The sequence below is a fragment of the Camponotus vicinus genome, unplaced genomic scaffold, assembly GCF_025532165.1.
Source record: "Camponotus vicinus isolate PSW18456_S1 unplaced genomic scaffold, iyCamVici1.0 SCAF_14, whole genome shotgun sequence".
In the NCBI taxonomy this organism is placed as follows: domain Eukaryota; kingdom Metazoa; phylum Arthropoda; class Insecta; order Hymenoptera; family Formicidae; genus Camponotus; species Camponotus vicinus.
This window is the reverse complement of record NW_028141950.1, coordinates 9,700,735-9,721,870: the sequence shown is the minus strand read 5'-3', so window position 1 is coordinate 9,721,870 and position 21,136 is coordinate 9,700,735. Positions and strand designations below refer to the sequence as shown.

General features: G+C 33.5%; 1 protein-coding gene and 1 pseudogene across 2 annotated transcripts; both read left to right on the top strand.

The window, feature by feature from the left end:
* The first annotated feature begins 3,400 nt into the window (after positions 1-3,400).
* On the top strand, positions 3,401-11,079 carry LOC145965779 (proto-oncogene tyrosine-protein kinase ROS-like; annotated as a pseudogene). The gene is made up of 10 exons (XR_014436801.1): positions 3,401-3,732; positions 5,171-5,312; positions 5,873-5,966; positions 6,105-6,431; positions 6,645-6,947; positions 7,168-8,604; positions 9,229-9,330; positions 9,517-9,731; positions 9,998-10,465; positions 10,695-11,079. The product of XR_014436801.1 is annotated as a proto-oncogene tyrosine-protein kinase ROS-like (transcript).
* Positions 11,080-17,582: 6,503 nt separating this feature from the next.
* Positions 17,583-19,183, top strand: LOC145965672 (uncharacterized). The gene is made up of 3 exons (XM_083089323.1): positions 17,583-17,638; positions 18,409-18,654; positions 18,886-19,183. Exons 1-3 carry the CDS (start codon positions 17,583-17,585, stop codon positions 19,181-19,183), a joined length of 600 nt encoding a protein of 199 aa, XP_082945449.1.
* Positions 19,184-21,136: the final 1,953 nt, after the last annotated feature.

Below are 21,136 nucleotides of genomic sequence, written 5' to 3'. Positions count from 1 at the left end.
CTCAGCGTATTTCAGATATTTCAAGTCCATTCGATAGTCAAGAAAATTTATTTCATTCCACCAATCACTTGGTACATTGAATGTGCCTAGTGTTAAGTTGAGGTGCAGTTCTCAAAAATTATCTTTCAAAAATTTTCTTTACAAGTGATTATAAGTTCTCATATAAATCATATTCTTATATACATCACCGTTTAAAAATTTATCCCGTTTTCACTCTATTTCTCTTACATTCGATATCACTACATAATGCTCTGACTTTTACAGATACAGTGAAGAATGAAAATTTTGATATAAGATATGTTTTATCGCAACGTATGACGAGCTGTCTTGAGATCATAGACGTTTTTCTCCAACAACCATACCCAGTATTATCGTCTACGGTAATAGCCGAAAAACACAAATCTACAAATAACGACGACAAAATTGATCATGTCGCCCAAATTGTTGGCAAAATCCTTGGTATTGAAAACATCTCGGTAAATATTAATGACAGCTTCGACAAACTCGGTATCGATTCGCTAAGCTATATGGAAATAAAACAGATTCTTGAAAAAAAATATGATTTCATGTTATCGTTCCGAGAGATGTATGTCTTAACGTTAGGCAAATTATTAAATTTATTAGCGACAAGCAATGAATCTCACGATTCTTCAACGAGTTAAAGAGTTAAAAATGATTGCAAATCTTCTACAGAGAGAGATATATTCTTTAATTTTTTTATCGTCTACGATAGTAGCCGAAAAACACAAATCTACAAATAACGACGACAAAATTGATCATGTCGTCCAAGTCATTGCCAATATCCTTGATATTGAAAATATCTCGGTAAATATCAATGACATCTTCGATAAATTTGGCATCGATTCGTTAAGCTATCGATATATGGAGATAAGACAGATTCTTGAAAGAGAATATGGTATCTTATTATCTCCGAGAGATGTATGTCTTAACGTTAAGTAAATTGAAGGAGAGTGAATCCGTAGGGCTGCCCAAGTGCTTGAGTATTTTCCTAGAAATAAACAGATAGACCACCCGAGCACTTGAGTTAGGTATAAACAGATAGGTCGCTCGAGTATTTTACGGTCCGCGATACGAATAGTCTTTGTGTCGTTGCGAGAACGCGAAGACGTACGTTAGACGAGCGTATCTCTTTGTTCATATTAATCTTGTAATCCGACAAATAAATATCTCAGTCATTTGCCCTAAAAAGTATTCTATTCCATTTTACATCCTTATACCAAAATATCCTACATTATATTAAGTATATTATGTTATTTTTAAGTAAAGTTATATTATATACGTTATTATATTATAAGGTTATTCGATGCAAATAACGATAATAATAACTCGTACAATTATTTTATTTATTTTAATTATTTATGTGCTATTGGAAATTTGTATTTATTTATACTAGAACTAGTAGTTTTATACTAGAACTAGTAGTTTTATACTAAAAACGCTACGTATTGATTCAAACTGCATTATATGATTGTCACAGAAAACGTATAAATCATTTTTTAAATACATTATTACTTTTCTTATAATCAGAATATCTTTTTATATAGCAAACGTGCCTCTTATGCCAGAGAGAAGATACGGTAAATGTTTACTTTTGGTTACACAGCTCGAAAAATTTTCATTTTTACATATGTTGTAGAGGATGCATATTTTCCTAAGTAATACACCGTTTGAATTTTCCGGCGGTCTCTCTTCGTTCCTGAGATATGCGATTTTGAAATTTTATACTTACTTGTATCATCTTTTCGTTACATTCTAAATATGTTTATATATTTCTGTTTACATTTACCGAGGTCATCTTTCTGAATAACTTTCAACAGGTTTTAGCCGTTTGTTATTTATTAAAAAGTTATTAACAAAAAAAGTTTCATGAATAGAATATAATTTTAGTACATCATGTATGTTTAAGAAGAGAGAATATAGATAATTATGCATAAAAAGGGCCCAACAATTTAAATTTATATAGAATTTAATACAATTTAATACAATTAAAAAATATCACAAATGTATGTGTACACACACACACACACACGCGCGCGCGCGCGGGGGCTGCGAGGGGAACCTTCGGCCCCCCCTCCCGCAACCACACCGGCGGTAGGAGACGCATTGCAAAGAGTTCAGTCACAATGGATATATGCTGTAAGTTGTAAAGCGAAGTCCACCTTGCCTACCGGTGGGGTGGTTGCGGGAGGGAGGCCGAAAGCCCTCCCTTGCAGCCCCCGCGTGTGTGTGTGTGTGTGTGTGTGTGTACACATTTGTGATATTTTTTAATTGTATTAAATTGTATTAAATTCTATATAAATTTAAATTGTTAATCTTTTTTTTATTAGAATATTTATATTAGAATATTAATTAGAGATAGCAAACGTAAACAAAAAAATATAAACATACAAGTAAAATATAATATGAAACCGTGATGAACAAATGTAAACAAAAAATGTAAATATATAAATAGGATATAACGGAAAGATGACATAAAAATATGAAATTTCAAAAATGCATATCCCAGAAACGAAAAGAGACCGCCGCAAAATTCAAACAGTGTATTACTTAGGGATGTATCCTCTACAACATATGTGAAAATAAAAATTTTTCGAGCTGTGTAACCTAAAGTAAACATTTACCGAAGATACTCAGAAATACATTAATATGAAAAGTTTAATAAAATTCATTAAACAATTATATATACATATAATTACTTTTATTTATGCATAGAACTATTTTTGTTTTATACATATATAACTTTTTTGTCAAACAATTTTTAAAGATCTTAATTCTTTTTAATATAACGCGAGTATCTCCGTGCAGAAAAATAAATTACAACGGAATGTAGCTAATAAAACGTCATGGCAACACATGATCAGATTCATCAATCGAAGTCAGTTACTATTGTGATCGGTAGCCAAAACACACTACCGCGTTACTTATCGTTTGATTCAAACTGCATTATATGAATATTACAAAAAATTGTGTACGAATAGTGGATTTTGAAAAGCATACGTAGTAACACAGTCGTACGAAATGTCATAATTACATATTTAATAAAAGATATAGCAAATATGGAAGTGAATTCGATTATACGCTGCGTGTTCTTGAATATGGCTGAAAATGTTACAAGATCTATAATTCTATAATTTCTTTGATCGTTTGTAATTTGATTGTGGTTATCTCTTTATCGACGTTTTTCTACTATAATATTAATGAAAAAGGAAAGCTGATAATAATTATATTCCTGTATTCGCTATACAATCCAATGAATATGTATCATTTTGCATTGTCAATTGTTTTCCCAAAAAGACAGAAATTATTTACTTACTAAGAATTCTCTAATTTAATCTTAAAATATATACTGATCGTGACCATAAAGAGAAATCTAAAAACATAATATTAAACGATAATAACTTGTGATTCGTTAAAACTGAGTTTTAAGGAATTTATCGAAAATATATGTATATATATGAATTAATATCAATTCGAATAACACATCAGAATTAGTAGAGTAAGAAAAACAACTAATTGAAGATTCAACGGAAACCGATTGAGTGCAAACATTTACGAAAAATGCAAATTATGTTTGGAACAATTTTATGTGTTTTATTGAAAGGTTCAGTACTGACAAACGCAACTATCACTTCTATACCGAAGGATTATGCCCCTTCAAACAGCCTCCAGGAAGAAAGTGTTTCCAAATGTCCGGATTTAAATTTCACGCAGGTAAGAGATATTTTTCGCTTGATTAAGAAATAATTGAATATTATTGCAGCTAGTAGTGCAACTAAAAATGAATGATAATAAATTATATATTCTACCTATAATAAGATAAGATAAAATAAAACAATTCAATATGAAAGAAAGAAGTATGTACGATGTTGTAAAAAAAAAGATGGATAAAGTTTCCAAAATTTGTTTACATATGGATGTCATATAGTATATTAAATTTAATTAAATATTAAAGTATTTTAAAATTTGACTGTATTATTTTGTTTCTCTCACTCCCTCTCTCTCTCTCTCTCTTTCCATATATATATATATATATATATATAATTATTATTTCTAAAAATAACAATTTTTAAAATTAATGAAGTCTTCTGTCTACTATCTACTACATTAATATATACATACGATGGCACTTCAACAGATTCTTATGCTATTTCTCTTCAATTTTTAAAATTTCTTTATTTTCCTAGATATATATAATAATATTTATTGATATATAGTAAGCTTTAGACTAATGTAGATTTTATTTTATAAAATTAATTTAGAAAGTTAGCATCATTTCTTTGTGTTAAGGGTAATTATACATATAACGGAACAGAGCTACTAAATATCGAGATAGAAAGTCTGTCTAATAAAAAAATCATTCATCAAACATTCTTCAAGTTGTATCTATTAACACTAATATTTCAATCGACAATATATTCAATAACAATCACTAGAATTTATATTAATTTTCATTGTACATATATCCATTTATATACAATTATATCCACATATTTTTATCGAGGCATTATCGGTTTATACTATCGGTTTATACTATCATTTCCAAAGTTTGTTTGTGTTAAAAATATAACAACATTCGAGAAAAAACTTGACAAGGTAATAAATAAAAGAATTTATATAATTCTATGACTAATATTTAATAACTGTAAAGAAACAATATTTTTAACCTTTTTATTCTTGAAGTAAAAACATTAATAAGACTTTAGTAATATCGGCAAATTTTTAAAAAGAAATATGAGTTACGGTAGAATTGAGAAGAGTTAACTAACCTATCGTGAGAAAGAATCAAATCGTTAGACAAAATTGTTTTAATAATTGCAAAGAGCTACACTTTCGCTTGTTAAAAGCTGTTATGAATCCTCATTGACTCCCGTTAACCAATTAATTGATTTTATTTTTGACATGAGTTATGTTTGATATACAAGATGTCTTAAAAAAAATAAATAAAATATAAATTTTACGATACGAATAAAACTACATCATATTCAATTTATATAATTTAGGAATGGTATATATCAAACCGGTATTATTAAGCGAACAAAAAACGAATGGCAATTTTTCGTTTAATTTTATAAATTATCATTAAAAGCACCAGAAACAACCGCTTCAACAATACTCACTTAATTCTTTTCGTATGTTATACTTTATGAAGGATATTTCAATGTCCGAGAAAAGTGATCATCATATACTAAATTTCAAATCTGATCGGAGTCATTCTGATAGTACTGTGAGAAATGAGCGAGAAGTCGACGAAGTTACACTTGCAAATATTTCTGTTATCCCAGAATCTATCGGTAAGTTGCAAAGAAATACATAAAACATTAATAACAAAATCTATGACGAAAAAGTGTAAATATAATTTAAATTCAAGAGAGAGTGGAAATCAAATCTAAAAATATCTTCCAGTAGTGAGAAGAATATAAATTCTAATTCCGTCCAAAAAAGAAATAGAAAAGCATAATATAAACATAACATTGTATATAAAAATTGTCATAATTTAAGGTAAAGTCAATTTTATTAATATGCTACTCTGTTTTAAAGCAATCGCAAATATTATACTTCTGATTTCTTAAGCTATAGGAATTTTTCGAAAAGTACTTGTCACTTTATTAAAAGTTATTTATTCATTTTGTTTATGAATTAACGATTACTTTTCTAAATCTTAAATGACGCAAAAAATTCTTATATTATTTTTTTAAAGGTCAATACTGTGCTAATTTCCATATTTTGTAGTTTACATTTATTTTTTCTTCTTCCTTTATTTTCACATTAAATTGTTCTTTCTGATTTACTGAGATAATTCACTTAATCTTATATGTAATTATGTTAATATGTATGATCTTAAAATCTGTAGGAAGCAGTTTGACCAAGCCAACATCTCTCAGAGCATTTGTACAATTCGACAGTCAATTCACAGAAAAAGTAAACGACATTTTTGTGACGTTGAGGTAAGGAATCTAAATTCTCAGTTTGTATTTTTTCATTTTTCTCTCTTTATCTTAAATTCAACGACATAAATATATCAAAATGGTAATTCTGTTATAATTTTGTTAAATAAAGAAGGATAAAATTTTATTTTTTTACAGATGGAACCAACCTGAATTTACCGATGAAATAATACAAGGGTACACAGTGCAATGTTTTTTCATCGAGGACTTAAAAGAGATTCAAACCTGCGACGATAAAAATATCACAACTACAAAATTGGAGCACACGGTGCACAATCTAATATCTAACACGACATATTATTTTCGAGTACGTGCGCATACTAAAATTGTTGCTGGTCCTTACACGGATTTAATCAAAGTGTCGACTACACATAAAAATCCAATACCTAAATTATTAGTCACAACGAATCTAGGTATGGAAATATTGGACGTGGATTTAAACATTACTAATTTCGTAATGTCAGAGTACGTATACTGATAAAAAAAATAGTTATAATTATCATAAATTATTTTTAACACTATCTATAAAGTTAAAGTTATTATTATTATGCAAAAGTTTATTATTAACATTATAGCACAAATTTATTATCAATATTACAGTAGTAGTAACTGTAATATTAGAAATCTCAACTATAATGTTTTTACTATACAATTATAGTTGGCTCCTCTTTTTTTTAGATTAGTATCATGTGCCGTTTATTCGATACAAGAACATAGAATTTATTGGTGTACCAAAAATGTCCTAATGACATTGAAGATTAATGAAAATAAAACCACAAAAATAGCTAGCTTTGATCATTATCTACATAATCTTTGCATTAACTGGGTAGCAAGGAATCTGTATATGACCTATCACAACTTAGACTACTCTTATATTGTAAAGTTTGACTTAACAATGTGGGAAAATGGCATAATTAAATTTGATGAGATTTTCAAATAAAAAATTGCTAATGACCGTTTAAATGTATCACCGTCTATGGGGTACGTTTACTATCGTTCACCTGAAAAAATAATTTTCCATTAAAGATTAATGCATATTTGTAATTTTTCTATAATTTTACGTGGTTTTATAATTAAGATCATAAGTAAAAAAAATAATAAGTTATATAATTATAAGAATTTCGAATTTTCACTACCTACAAGTTTCTGTTTTTGTTAAAATAATGTTTTATAATGAGTAAAATAATTACATATTTTTTAGAATTTTATATCACGTATCATACAATTGGACGAATACAGAATATGATATAATGAAATATCATCTCGATGGAAAAATCGAGTAAATTGTTCAAATATATTTATCCCTTTGCCTATCTAGTATGTTTTATTATAGTCAATTAATAAAATTGACAACATGAATAATGAGGAGCCGTTAATTTACTCGTTAAGTATTGATCACATATTTGTGTCAGACATTAACGTTTCTATGTGCAATAAGATTTTACACAAGGAAAACATAAGTGATAACATCGTATTTCACTCTATGACGATTGACAAAACAAACATTTACATTATAGCAAGTGATTATTGGTTTCAATTTACTCTCTACGTTTTGAAAAAGAAATATGCAAATCTCAAGAGCGTAAATGCAGCCGAATATGTTGAAAAGATAAAAATAAGATCATATAAAAGGCTTTATAATATTTACGCTTTTGATCTTTACAACCATATCCTCCAATGAGATGTCTGGCACCTGACGAAAAAGTTTATAATTTTGAGAATGTGAATGCAACGGCAAACAGCATCGTTGTGAATCTTCCGGAGCCGGTTGTAAAGAGTGGATGCAAAAAATATAATTTACCAACTACTATACATACTATCTCTGTAAGCTGTTTAGACAACAATCTCAACAAGTCTGAAAAATTCAATGTGCTGACGTGCGAGCGTTATTACGAGATTCAAAACTTAATACCATTTACAGAGTACAAGTTGAAGTTTACTTTAAGCAATTTTTACTTTGATCAATTATCAATAAATCCTTTCGATTCGAATGTGATACTAATAAAAACTAATTCGGGCAAGCTTAATGCACCAGAAAACATAAGTGTTCTAGCTTTGACGTCTACTATAGCAGTAGTTCATTGGATGCCACCCAAGGAATTGAACTGCGTGGTCGTGACCTACGAAGTGCATTGGTCAGTTACATTAGTGAACGGCACGCAACAAAAGAGCAAACAATTTATCAATATGCCGAAACGTATGGCAGACGGCAGATTTTTCACAAAGATTAACTTGTCGCTACCAGTAGAAGATTACTTGATATACGTGCGTGTGTATCCAATTAATTTCAGCGATTTCTACAACGAGAATTTAAGCAAAATCGTTCATATATACTCAGAACCAAACAATATTACTTTGAGCGGGGTCAACATAAATAGCATGAACATTTCATGGATCTCAAACATTAATCCGACGGTCTTTTTTACACTAGAGTACAAAGATATTGCAGCAGAAAAGTGGCAAACAATGAATTATATTAAAATTAATTATAACAATAAAGTAATATACTATGTCGAAAATTTACAATCGGGAACTTTATACAAGTTTCGCTTGATATTGAGATATGTCGAATATGAGGAAAATTTTATATGGCCGGCTGATGAAAGATTTATTTTTTCAACACGTGGTAGCAAACGTGGTAAGCAAATAAAAATACGCATACAGCACAATAAGGTTGTGGATATATTGAAGAATAATTTCATTGAAACGTTGCAATATTGTAAATCGATTGCGAAACTCTGCTGAGTTATTGTTATAAGATGGTGATGAAGTTAAGCTGTCCGCTTTTCGCAATGAAATATTCTAGCAATATTACAGTGTAATATATTGGAAAGAATGCAATGTTATTGCAATCATATTTTTGTTTTTGATGAATGAATATCTTGGAAACATTTAATTAAATTAAAAAGCTTGATATAAATAGAAATTTGCAATATCTATGATAATCATATTTAAGATAACATTATTTTTATAGATAAATTAAAGAGTGTTATAGTTTTACAATGTTTTTAAAATATAAATATCATATTGCTATAATATCTAATTCATATTTTGTTCATTGCAATTTGCAATATTGCAATATTGTTGCAAAGTAGTTGTAACATTCTGTGCTGCATAGATATTATAATATTATGTGCTAATTTTTTTAGATATGAATTGGCCTAAAATTTAAAAAAATTAAATTTTTGTAATAAGGTTATAAGTAAAAATAAATTTGTAAAAACACACGAAGATATTAAAATTATATTTTTGCTTAATATAGATATTTCGAGTACTCCTGGAATAATAGCGAAAAAATATTACTTATTATTCATGTTAAGTTTTATCGTTATAGTTACTATAATCTGCGTCTGCTACCTTTATTGTTGTAAGTATATTTGATTTAGGTATCGACTTGAATTGCAGATTATACACATATATCTGATATAATATCTAAAAATTTACTAAAAATAGTAATTTACTTATATAAAACTATTCGAATAAATTTACTAAAAAACAGTAGATTTTATAATACATATTATTACATAATTAAGTCGAAATTTCATAACAGTGTATCGTCAACGCAGAGGTAATGAACAATTTTTGTCTTCAACAATGACCGATGTAGAATTGGCGATCTTACATGAAGTACCTTATCGAAACACTCAATTCAATATGATGTACAGTTCTATGTTACATTATAATCCGGATGAATGTGCGATAACTACAATCGCACGTAAACAAATTACATTTACAAAACTTCTTGGTAGCGGCGCATTCGGAAAGGTAAAAATTAATTTTTTCAAGCAATGTTTCAAATTAATTTCTGGATCAACAAAACAGATATGTATTTTCGAATAAAGATATAAATTACATGAATTTTTATAATAGATTATAAGTAATATAAAATTTAGATGAGACAACAAGCATGCACTTTATTATATATTTTTCGTTGATATATTTAATATAAAGTAAAATGTAATATTACTTGACATTAAACTATACATTTTCTAATGAAATGCGCATGTAAATTTGTGTGAAATATTTCGTAGGTGTTTCAAGGAAAGGTGAAGAATTTAGAAAGATCTGGCACAGAGATATCCGTTGTAATAAAAACGCTTCCAAAAAATGTTTCTTTCCGTGAGAAAAAGAAATTGTTAAAGGAAGCCAAGCTTATGAATCATTTTCGACACAAACATGTATTAAGATTGTTGGCCGTTTGTTTAGATGGGAATTCTCCGTTACTAGTGTTGGAATTGATGGAAACTGGTGATCTGTTAAAATATTTGAGAGATTGTCGAAATTTGCAAGCGTCAGATTCGCCTGCTCTGCGTTTACAGGATTTGCTCGCCATGTGCGAAGATGTTGCGCGAGGTTGTTGCTGCTTGGAAGAGTTGCGTTTCGTACATAGGGATCTAGCGTGTCGCAATTGCTTAGTATCTTCGAGAAATCGCGAGAATCGTGTTATCAAAATTGGAGATTTTGGACTAGATATCTACAAGGATGATTATTATCGCGTGGTAAATACAATTATTAAAAAAATTAATGATTAAAAAATGAATTCTTTCGAAAATACTTTCCATTTTTTATCATAATGGTATCGTGCATTGTTTGTTTAAGTAATATAGAATATAAATAGTTTTTATTTATATATAGCAAGAGATAAATGAACGTTTTTCATTTTGCACATATTCTAAAAATGAACAACTTGAACCAGAAAATTAAATTTTTGTTAAAATCATGTTTTAGAAAGGAGAAGGTTTGCTTCCTATTCGCTGGATGGCACCTGAATCTTTGATGATCAGAATATTTACTTCTCAAAGCGATGTTTGGTCATTTGGGGTATTAATGTGGGAAATTACATCGTTGGATGAGCAACCTTATATTGCCAAGACTAGTGAAGAAGTGATTATGTACAAATTATGTACGTGCTGGAGGCAGGTTGCCGATGACTCTTAACTGTCCGTCACCATTGTACCAGTTGATGCTACGTTGCTGGAGTTCAGCGGATGCTAGACCAAATTTCAAATTTTGTCTGAAAAATATTATAGCATTTAGAAAGAACATAGAAGATACCTTACTGAATCCAGTTGATATTATTTAGCCGATATAATTAAATTAATGTTTATCTTCTTTCCCGAACGATTCAATAAATCTTAATGTAGGAACAATATTTCTAGAATATTTCTAAATTGGTTCTGTTATTTTCAGATTTAATTTTAATATTAGATTTATCAATGAAGATAAAAGAAATTGTTTAATCTTACCTTCCATGAAATTTTGATTATTAAAAAATATTACATCCGTTTTCATACCCACAAAACATTATTGTAAGATATACATAGTATATACACTGTATATACATCCATGTACAATTATGTGTACCATGTATATGCTTTTGTGATGCACTGTATATACAAAAGATGTGTACAGTATGTGCAAATGTTATCGCAATGATGTACATTAAAGATTCTCTGTATATACACATGTACATAAAATATATGTGATTTATACTTTCTATGTATATACCCATAAAACATTAGAATATATGTCATGTACATACAATGTACATATAATCATGTATATACTTTGTGCTTCAATGTACATACAAAAGATATGAAATGAATGTACAAATGTTACCAAAATGATATGCTGAAATGATACTGAAGGTTCTTTATACATACACGTATATATAAAATGATTTACACATTTTTATGTATACAGGGTGATTCTGAACAGACGTTTGTCTTTAAAAAGATAAATTGTCGAGTCTATTCTAAGACGATTTTCCCTTTACCAAAATTGTCTACGAGGCTTAGTTTTTAAATTATTAAATAAAATAGTTCGCGAATTACGGAACGAGTACAAGAGGTCGACAGGGACGGCGCAACTCACCGTCCGATACAGGCGATCATGTGGGGCGCGCGACGCGATCAGCTGATTGCTGCACACGATGAGTGTAACAATCAGTGTGTGTGTGTGTGTGTGTGTGTGTGTGTGTGTGTGTGTGTGTGTGTGTGTGTGGGGTGTATTTATGCACGCGTATCCACACATGCACCGTACTCTCTCTCTTTCTCTCTCTTTCTCTCTCTTTCTCTCTCACTCTCTCACTCACTCACTCACTCACTTATTCTTACCTTAATAATGAGATTCTTCATACTGCTGATAAATAGCAGTGCCCAGTGTGTTGCACGATAATAATCGTCGTCGACGAGACGTCGTTTCTTCAACACGCAGTCTGACACAAATAAGCGAAGTTTTTTCTTTTATTACTTTCGACACTTTTACAAATTTACTCGTGCACTTAATCACTCACGATTGTTAAAAGGAGGAATTTACCAACGGTTACGGTACGAATTTAATAAACGGTTAACGCATTTAATTATTAATTACACACTCGATTAAAGAAATGCGTTAACAGAACGCGATACTCGCGCGTAATGCTACACGTTTATGTTTGGCAGCGCTAGAGGCACTAGTACTAACCTGACCTGCTTGTCGTCGGTCGTCGCGTCGCGCGCTTTGCATCGAGTATCGCGTTCTGTTAACGCGTTTCTTTAATCGAGTGTGTAATTAATAATTAAATGCGTTAACTGTTTATTAAATTCGTACCGTAACCGTTGGTAAATTCCTCCTTTTATCAATCGTGAGTGATTAAGTGCGTGAGTAAATTTGTAAAAGTGTCGAAAGTGATGAAAGAAAAAACTTCGCTTATTTGTGTCAGACTGCGTGTTGAAGAAACGACGTATCGTCGACGACGATTATTATCGTGCAACACACTGGGCACTGCTATTTATCAGCAGTATGAAGAATCTCATTATTAAGGTAAGAATAAGTGAGTGAGTGAGTGAGTGAGAGAGTGAGAGAGAAAGAGAGAGAAAGAGAGAGAAAGAGAGAGAGTACGGTGCATGTGTGGATACGCGTGCATAAATACACCCCACACACACACACACACACACACACACACACACACACACACACACACACACACACTGATTGTTACACTCATCGTGTGCAGCAATCAGCTGATCGCGTCGCGCGCCCCACATGATCGCCTGTATCGGACGGTGAGTTGCGCCGTCCCTGTCTACCTCTTGTACTCGTTCCGTAATTCGTGAACTATTTTATTTAATAATTTAAAAACTAAGCCTCGTAGACAATTTTGGTAAAGGGAAAATCGTCTTAGAATAGATTCGACAATTTATCTTTTTAAAGACAAACGTCTGTTCAGAATCACCCTGTATATCCTTATTCGTTTATCAATATGTACATGTTGTATAAAATATATATAAATGTGTATTTATGTATCATTATGGCACGAATATACATACAAATTTGTTTATATAATACATATATAGAATATGTACAGGATAATTCATCTTAATCTACTCAATTTTTCGAAAAATAATATTTCTCAAAAAACATATTTTCAATAAAATCTGTACATATTATATGTATACACATTTTTTATGTACGTATAATTAATTTTAATCTAATTAGATGCTTTTTTGGAAAAATAATGTTTTTTGAGAAAAAATGTTTTGTAGTTATATAGTTTTCATGGAGATATAATACAGCTACTTTGATTTTGGGAAGATTTCTCAAAATCAAGCTTAACTTAGTTTTTTAAACTATATGTATTTTTTCTAAAAATAATACATTGTGTTGGAAATACTTTTTTTGAAAAATATCTTATTTTTCTAAAAATTAATTGGTTAGATTAAAGTGAATTACCCTGTATATATTTTGTATATGTATATTATATAAACAATTTGTATATTAATGCCATAATGATACATAAATACACATATGTATATATATATATATATATATATATATATACATATGTGTATTTGTACAATAAAATAATTAGTACGTCATAAATGAAAGGAAAAACGAATTAAAACGAACATTATAATATTAATCATAATTATATAAACATAATTATATATGTCATACATAAAAATAAACATATAATTATATTTACAACATATGTGCACGTTTCGTTTTGCAAAAATATGAAAAATAAAGTTTCTAATAAAAATTCAAATTAAATTTATAATATATTATAACACATATGCTTAGAAATTTATTCTTAAATGGTAATAATTATCGTAATTAACATCTAAAATGCACGCAAAATTAAATAAACTTATTCTTAAATGTTATTAATTGTTACTTAGATTATAGAAAAATCTATCATAATATAGTATATGTTGCATAGTAAACTATAGTAAATATATATCTTTTTATTTCAAATATTTCCTAAATTAGTCTTTACGCTGCGGATCTTGTATATCCGGATTTTCTTCATTATTGAATGTTTCTGTATCTTCATCAACTATTTCTTTATTTTTATTATTATTATTAAATCTATCCTTGCTTCTAACAAGCCATGCTTTTACATTTATTATTTCAACATCTGTACAGTTTTGAGCATTCTTGTTAAGTCGTACGGCAGCTATAAAATAAATAAATATATTGTAGGAATTAGGAGGATTAATATAAGACATTTGTGTTTATCTCAACGAGTCAGGGCATCTTTGTCACTGCGAGTGAGACGCGATGCCCTTGTTTATGTAGGCAACAGCTAAGCGCGACGGTTGATCGCCTGTGCTATTCGAAACGGCAGAAGAAATCCGCGACAGAGGAAGGTCGTGAGCTCTCTCAAGTATCTTCCGAGGAGTGTAAAAGACGGACTCGAATAAAATAGGTTTAATCCGAATTCCTCGAGTTGGTTTAATTAACGATATCTCCCACAAGACCCGCGAATCCTACAATATTTGGAGGCTCAGCCGGGATCTGGTCGGGACGTCGTGCGCAGTTGCGCTGAGTGCGGTAACGTTGATTCTGAGTGAACAATACTAAGTGCGGTGATACTGAGTGCAACAGAGTTGGATGCGGGTCTGATGTCCCTGCGAGTCAACAGAAAAGACGAGATGAATTCCACGAAGAATCCGTCTGATTTTACGGTGGTTGAGCTCAAGGAGAGACTCAAAAATTTTGGCTTGAGTACGTCTGGCTCAAAAAACGATCTCATAAACTGACTGATGGAAGCGGATCCTGAGGGCGGATGGCTTCGCGAGTCGGGCCTGCGGACAGGTGAGCAAAACGATCTGTCGCAGAATGGAGAGATGGAGGCGAGTGGGTCGGAGAGCCGTAATGCATCTGAGATGCCTAGAGTGGGCGAGGCAGGGATGCTGCAAGAGATGAAAATCATCAGGAGAGAGAAGGAACTGCTGGAGAGAGAGCTAGCGTTAGCGCGACGGGAAGCGGAGTTCCTTCGTGAGAAGGAGAGAGAGCGAGAGAGATTCGAGGCGGCCGAGCGGAGGATGGATCGGGCGGAGGCGCGGCGAGGGGCGAACCCCACGGAGACGATTGAGACGACGGTGCGGCCAAGTATAACAGCAATCGCTGAATTGTTGGCGCATTTCAATGGAGTGAGTGATTCCTGGGAGGTGTAGGAGAAGCAGGTGCGACTCCTTGCGTCGACATACCGCCTTCGGGATGAAATGGCAAGAATACTGATAGGCGCAAGACTGAAGGGTAAGGCAGCTGAATGGTTTCGTTCTAAGTCTGAACACTTGGAGATGACGGCGAACGATCTCCCTGTGGAAATGAAAGCCATGTTCGACCATCGCCCGAATAGGCTGGCTCGGAAAAAGGAATTTGAAGAACGGATTTGGAAGAGAGGCGAGGCTTTCGGTGCATACATGCATGACAAGATTATTTTGGCAAACCGAGTGCCGATCGGAAAAGACGACCTCGTTGATTATATCGTGGATGGTATATCTGATTTGAACCTGCAGGACCAAGCTCGAATTCAGGGGTTTACGTCGACAACATCTTTGTTGAGAGCCTTCGAGAAGGTGACCTTGCGATCAAGAGGACAGCAGGATCGCGGCGCCGTCCCGACGGGCCGACCGGATGCGGCTACTGCGGGCGGAGAGGTGCAGAAATCCCGCGGAGGAGCGAGGCGGTCAGGAAGCGACGGGGAAGAGCGGAGCCGTCCTAGACGATGTTACAATTGCGGAGGACAGAATCACGCGCGAGCGCGAGCGCCTGAGCGCGAACTGCCCGACTAGGGAAAATGGGGTGAAGTGTTTTCGTTGCGGCGAGCGCGGGCACGTGGCGGCGAAGTGCGCCGGGAAAGCGAGCGTAGAAAAAACTAGCTGCGTGGTAAGCTGGTATTGCGATGATAAATGTTATAAAGACGTGTTTATAAACACACATAGAATATTGGCGATGATCGACACGGGTAGCGACATGTGTCTCATGCGCGCGGAATGTCATGGCAGCTTGAACACTCCACTTAGAAAAAATAAAATTTATTTCCGTGGTGTGGGTTCAAATAATAATGAGACGTTAGGCGAATTTGACGCGGAAGTTCGGATCGACGATGATATTTATAATATTAAAATACGAATAGTTTCTGACGAGCTTATGCGATACGATTTTATCATTGGCGCCGACTTTTTAAGAACGGTAGACGTAATAATGAAGAAGGGCGAAATATTAATTTCGAAACCGAAAAGAGACCCCGAGCTACCGGAGATATTTCAGATCGACTGCGTATGCGAAACAAGCGAATTAGCCGTTGCACATCTCGATGATGATCGTTGGAGCGCGTTAGAAGATATGGTTCGCGGTTATGTGCCGAATAAAACGCGTGATGTAAATATTAGGATGAAACTGATTTTCAAGGACGATGAGCCTGTATACCAGAGAGCGCGACGATGCTCTGAACAGGAAAAGCAAATAATTAAACGACAAGTAGACGAATGGATGCGCGAGGATATTGTGCGACCGTCTTTGTCGGAGTATGCCAGTCTGGTAGTTCTAGTAAAGAAAAAGAACGGTGCGTATCGTCTATGTGTGGATTACCGGCGATTGAACCAAAAAATTATAAAAGATCGTTATCCGTTACCCTTAATTGACGATCAATTAGATCGGTTGCAAGGCGCGAGAATCTTTACGACTTTAGACCTCAAGAACGGATTTTTTCATGTCGACGTGGGTGAGGACAGCCGTAAATTTACAGCTTTTATTATACCCGACGGGCAATATGAGTTCCTGAAAATGCCATTCGGTCTATGCAATTCGCCAGCCGTTTTTCAGAGATTTGTAAATGCGGCGTTTAGAGATTTTATTTGTGACGGGACTGTATTGACCTACATGGATGACTTGATTGTGCCGTCCGAAAATTACGAAGATGCGTTTATAAAGCTGCAGCGGATACTCGATAGAGCGAGTGAGCTGGGTTAGCAATCAATTGGGATAAGTGCCAGTTCTTGAGAACGAAAGTAGAATTCTTGGGACACATAATAGAGTCAGGTGACGTGCGGCCGTCGAAGGCGAAGACAGACGCGGTAACGCGATTCCCCGAACCGAAAAACGTTAAATAGGTGCAAAGTTTTTTAGAGCTATCGGGTTACTTCCGAAAGTTTATTGATAATTACTCACTGATTGCGCGGCCTCTGACAAATTTGTTAAAAAAGGATACTGTATTTCGTTTCGAAGAGAGCGAAAGAAATGTATTTGATAGATTGAAGACTGTCTTGATAAATAAGCCTGTTTTAAAATTATATAAATTAAGCGCGTCTACCGAGTTGCATACTGATGCGTCGAAGCACGGTTATGGTGCTATCTTACTTCAGCGTGACGATAATGATGTATTGCGTCCTGTTTACTATGTGAGCGGCCGAACAACTCCGGCAGAAGAAAAGTATAGCAGTTATGAACTTGAAGTGCTTGCGATCATAAAATCTTTGAAAAAATTTCGAGTTTACTTGATAGGAATCCCTTTTAAAATCGTGACTGATTGTAAAGCATTCAGCTTGATTATGAATAAGAAAGATTTGTGTGTGCGAGTTGCGAGATGGGCCCTACAATTAGAGAAGTTCAATTACGTTATCGAACATCGTTCGGGAAAAGCAATGACGCATGTTGATGCGCTCAGTCGGAACCCGTTGCCTGTGTGTATGTCGAGCGAGCGTGAAGAGAGTATAGCGACGCGAATTCGGAAGGCGCAACGCGAGGAAGCACATTTACGAGAAATAATTGATCTGGTTGAAGCGAAGAAGGCTGTTGGTTTTGTAATGCGAGCAGGAGTTTTATTTAAAATAATTGACGACGAGGAGCGAATGGTGGTTCCACGGTCGATGCATTTACAAATCATTAGGCATATACACGATAGAGGACATTTATCGGCAATTAAGACCGAGCGATTAGTGGCAAAGGAGTATTAGATACAGGGTTTGAAAGCGAAGGTCGAGAGGGTGGTCCATAGTTGCGTGCCGTGCATTTTAGCTGAGAGAAAACATGGCAAGAAGGAGGGACTGCTGCATCCGATAAAGAAGGGTGAGGCTCCCTTGGATACTTTTTATCTCGATCATCTGGGACCGTTCCCTTCGACGCGAAAACAATATAGACACATATTGGTTATAATCGATGCTTTCGCCAGGTTCGTCTGGTTGTACGCGGTTAAGACTACTAGTACTGCGGAGGTTGTGTGCTTGGCGAGGCAGGCGCATGTTTTCGGGAATCCGAGACGAATTATTTCGGATCGTGGTTCAGCGTTTACGTCCGGCGACTTCCGGAAATATTGTGAGGCGGAGGGAGTGCAGCATGTCCTCACGACGACGGGTATGCCCAGGGCCAACGGGCAAGTGGAGAGAGTCAACCGGACGCTGATTCCAGTATTGACAAGGTTGTCTGCCCCCCCGACCAGAGGAATGGCACAAACATTTGAATAATGTGCAAAAGTATTTAAATGCCACTTCACATCGGAGTATTGGGATGACGCCCTTCAAGCTATTATTTGGAACGGACATGAAAATGAAAGACGATATCTCTATCCGTGAGCTGATAGAGAAGGAAATAATTTCTATCTTCGAGGAAAATCGAGATGAGATAAGGAGTCAAGCAAAAAAAACATAAGACGAGTACAGGAGGAGAACCGTCGAGGATTTGACAAACGAAGGAAACCGGCGACAGCCTATAACATCGGTGATCTCGTGGCTATCAAAAGAACGCAGGCCAAGCCTGGATTGAAACTCGCACCTAAATATCTTGGTCCCTATCGAGTTACGAGGATATTGAGAAATGATCGCTACCTTGTCGAAAAAGTCGACAAACACGAGGGATCTTATGAAACATTCACCGCAGCGGAATACATTAAGCGTTGGGCGGATGAAGATGACGAAGTGACAACGGATGAAGAAAATGACACTATCTGAGGACAGATAGCGACGCAGGATGGCCGAATGTAGAATTAGGAGGATTAATATAAGACATTTGTGTTTATCTCAACGGGTCAGGGCATCTTTGTCACTGCGAGTGAGACGCGATGCCCTTGTTTATGTAGGCAACAGCTGAGCGCGACGGTTGATCGCCCGTGCGATTCGAAACGGCAGAAGACCGAAATCCGCGACAGAGGAAGGTCGTGAGCTCTCTCAAGTATCTTCCGAGGAGTGTAAAAGACAGACTCGAATAAAATAGGTTTAATCCGAATTCCTCGAGTTGGTTTAATTAACGATATCTCCCACAAGACCCGCAAATCCTACACTATGTACATACAATATATATTATACACACACACACACACACATTTATATATATGCATAGAAGTGTATATTATGTATGTTATATACTTATCTTTAAAAAATCTCGAAATTTCGGGATTATGTGAGGAGCAACGTCAATAATTACACGTATAGAGTTGTTATCATTCGTTCTCTCTCCGTCCCGCGCTTATCTTTGCTTTATTTTGATCCGATTGCTCTCTCGCGACCTGCGTTTACTCTCACGTGCTTGATGAAAATATTCAGAATATACTTTCAATTAGTCAAGTCGCGATCCGCACCGACACAGTTGAAATATAATAGAAAGCAGGCGGACAGTAAGCAGAGATTGGAACAGTAAAATGTCGAGGCTCTACGTACACGTAGAGACCCTCAAGGGAGAGTCTGGAAAACGTCCGCCATTATGCAGCAAACTAGTAACTTTTCTAGGAAATTTTGAAATAATGAAACTCGCGTATTAAATACAATAAAATTCTATTTATTTAACATTACAATGCATTGCCATCGTTTTACTGTTATAAGATCTTTTTTTAATTGTTCTTTTTTTATTTGCTATTTTTAGTCTAAATATGATATATTTAGATATAATTTTGCTTCTTAAATTGTGGCAATCTATAATATTGCAATTAATTATTGCAAATTTATTTTGAAAATATTGTTTTAAATTTGTTTTTATTTTTCACGCAAGGAAAATAACTTCTAAAAATAGTTTCCATGTTTAAAAAAAAATCAAATATATATGGTTTAACAAAAAAAAGCGTTTCTTTTTTATAGCATTTAAGTAAAACAAAATTATTATATTTAAAATTTTGAGGGTTTTGTGAACCAACAGACAATATGCAGTTATTACAAGAAGTCATATTTTTCTTAATATTTGCAATTATATATCCTGCTATATTATACAGTACATTGAGTTCAATATTATGAAATACAATATTACTATTTAATGAAATTGGGGAAAGTGGCCTATTACAATGAGCACTAATACTTTGTTTTTTTGTTGAATTAGAATTATTTAAAAATTCTGTTATCATATCACTGTCATCTTCATCATAATTACTTTTCTCTACTGTCTTAATATATTGAGCGGTTGAAATAAGTTTTAAGTTATTTTTAAATTGAAGCGCAGTAGGAGTAACATTTTTTGAACGTATAACTGAAAAAAAATTTTCCAAGCAATCCTGCGAAAATCTACCTGTTAAAACAAATTTAAATGCTTTATCATTAAGTAAATATTCTGTTAAATGTAACATTGAAGTAGTTGATATAATTACTCCAGTTTGCACAGGTTTGTAATGGCCCTTTTCACCAATTTTTAAATTTTGAAAGAGCTTAATAACTTCTAATAAAAATAATCGAGATTCCTCATATTTATTTTTATTATATTTGCTTAAAGCTAATGTTAGACTACGTGAAGTCATAAGGTCAAACCATTTAGAAATAACTTCAACAAACCATGCTGTTGTATTTAAATCTAAATTTGATTCTTCGTTCGCTAAAAAATAAAGCGATGAACTTACATCTCTACTAAAAAGATTTTTTGCTTTACATACTTTCATTTTATTGAAATGTCCGCTAGGTTGTACATCATCTTTATTAATTTTTGGA

Coding starts and splice junctions, on each gene's coding strand:
- LOC145965672 (XM_083089323.1), top strand. CDS start 17,583: ATGGTGCTATCTTACTTCAGCGTGACGATAATGATGTATTGCGTCCTG. Junction 17,639..18,408: donor TATTGCGTCCTGTTTACTAT/GTGAGCGGCCGA, acceptor TGCTTTCGCCAG/GTTCGTCTGGTTGTACGCGG. Junction 18,655..18,885: donor CTGATTCCAGTATTGACAAG/GTTGTCTGCCCC, acceptor AAAAAACATAAG/ACGAGTACAGGAGGAGAACC.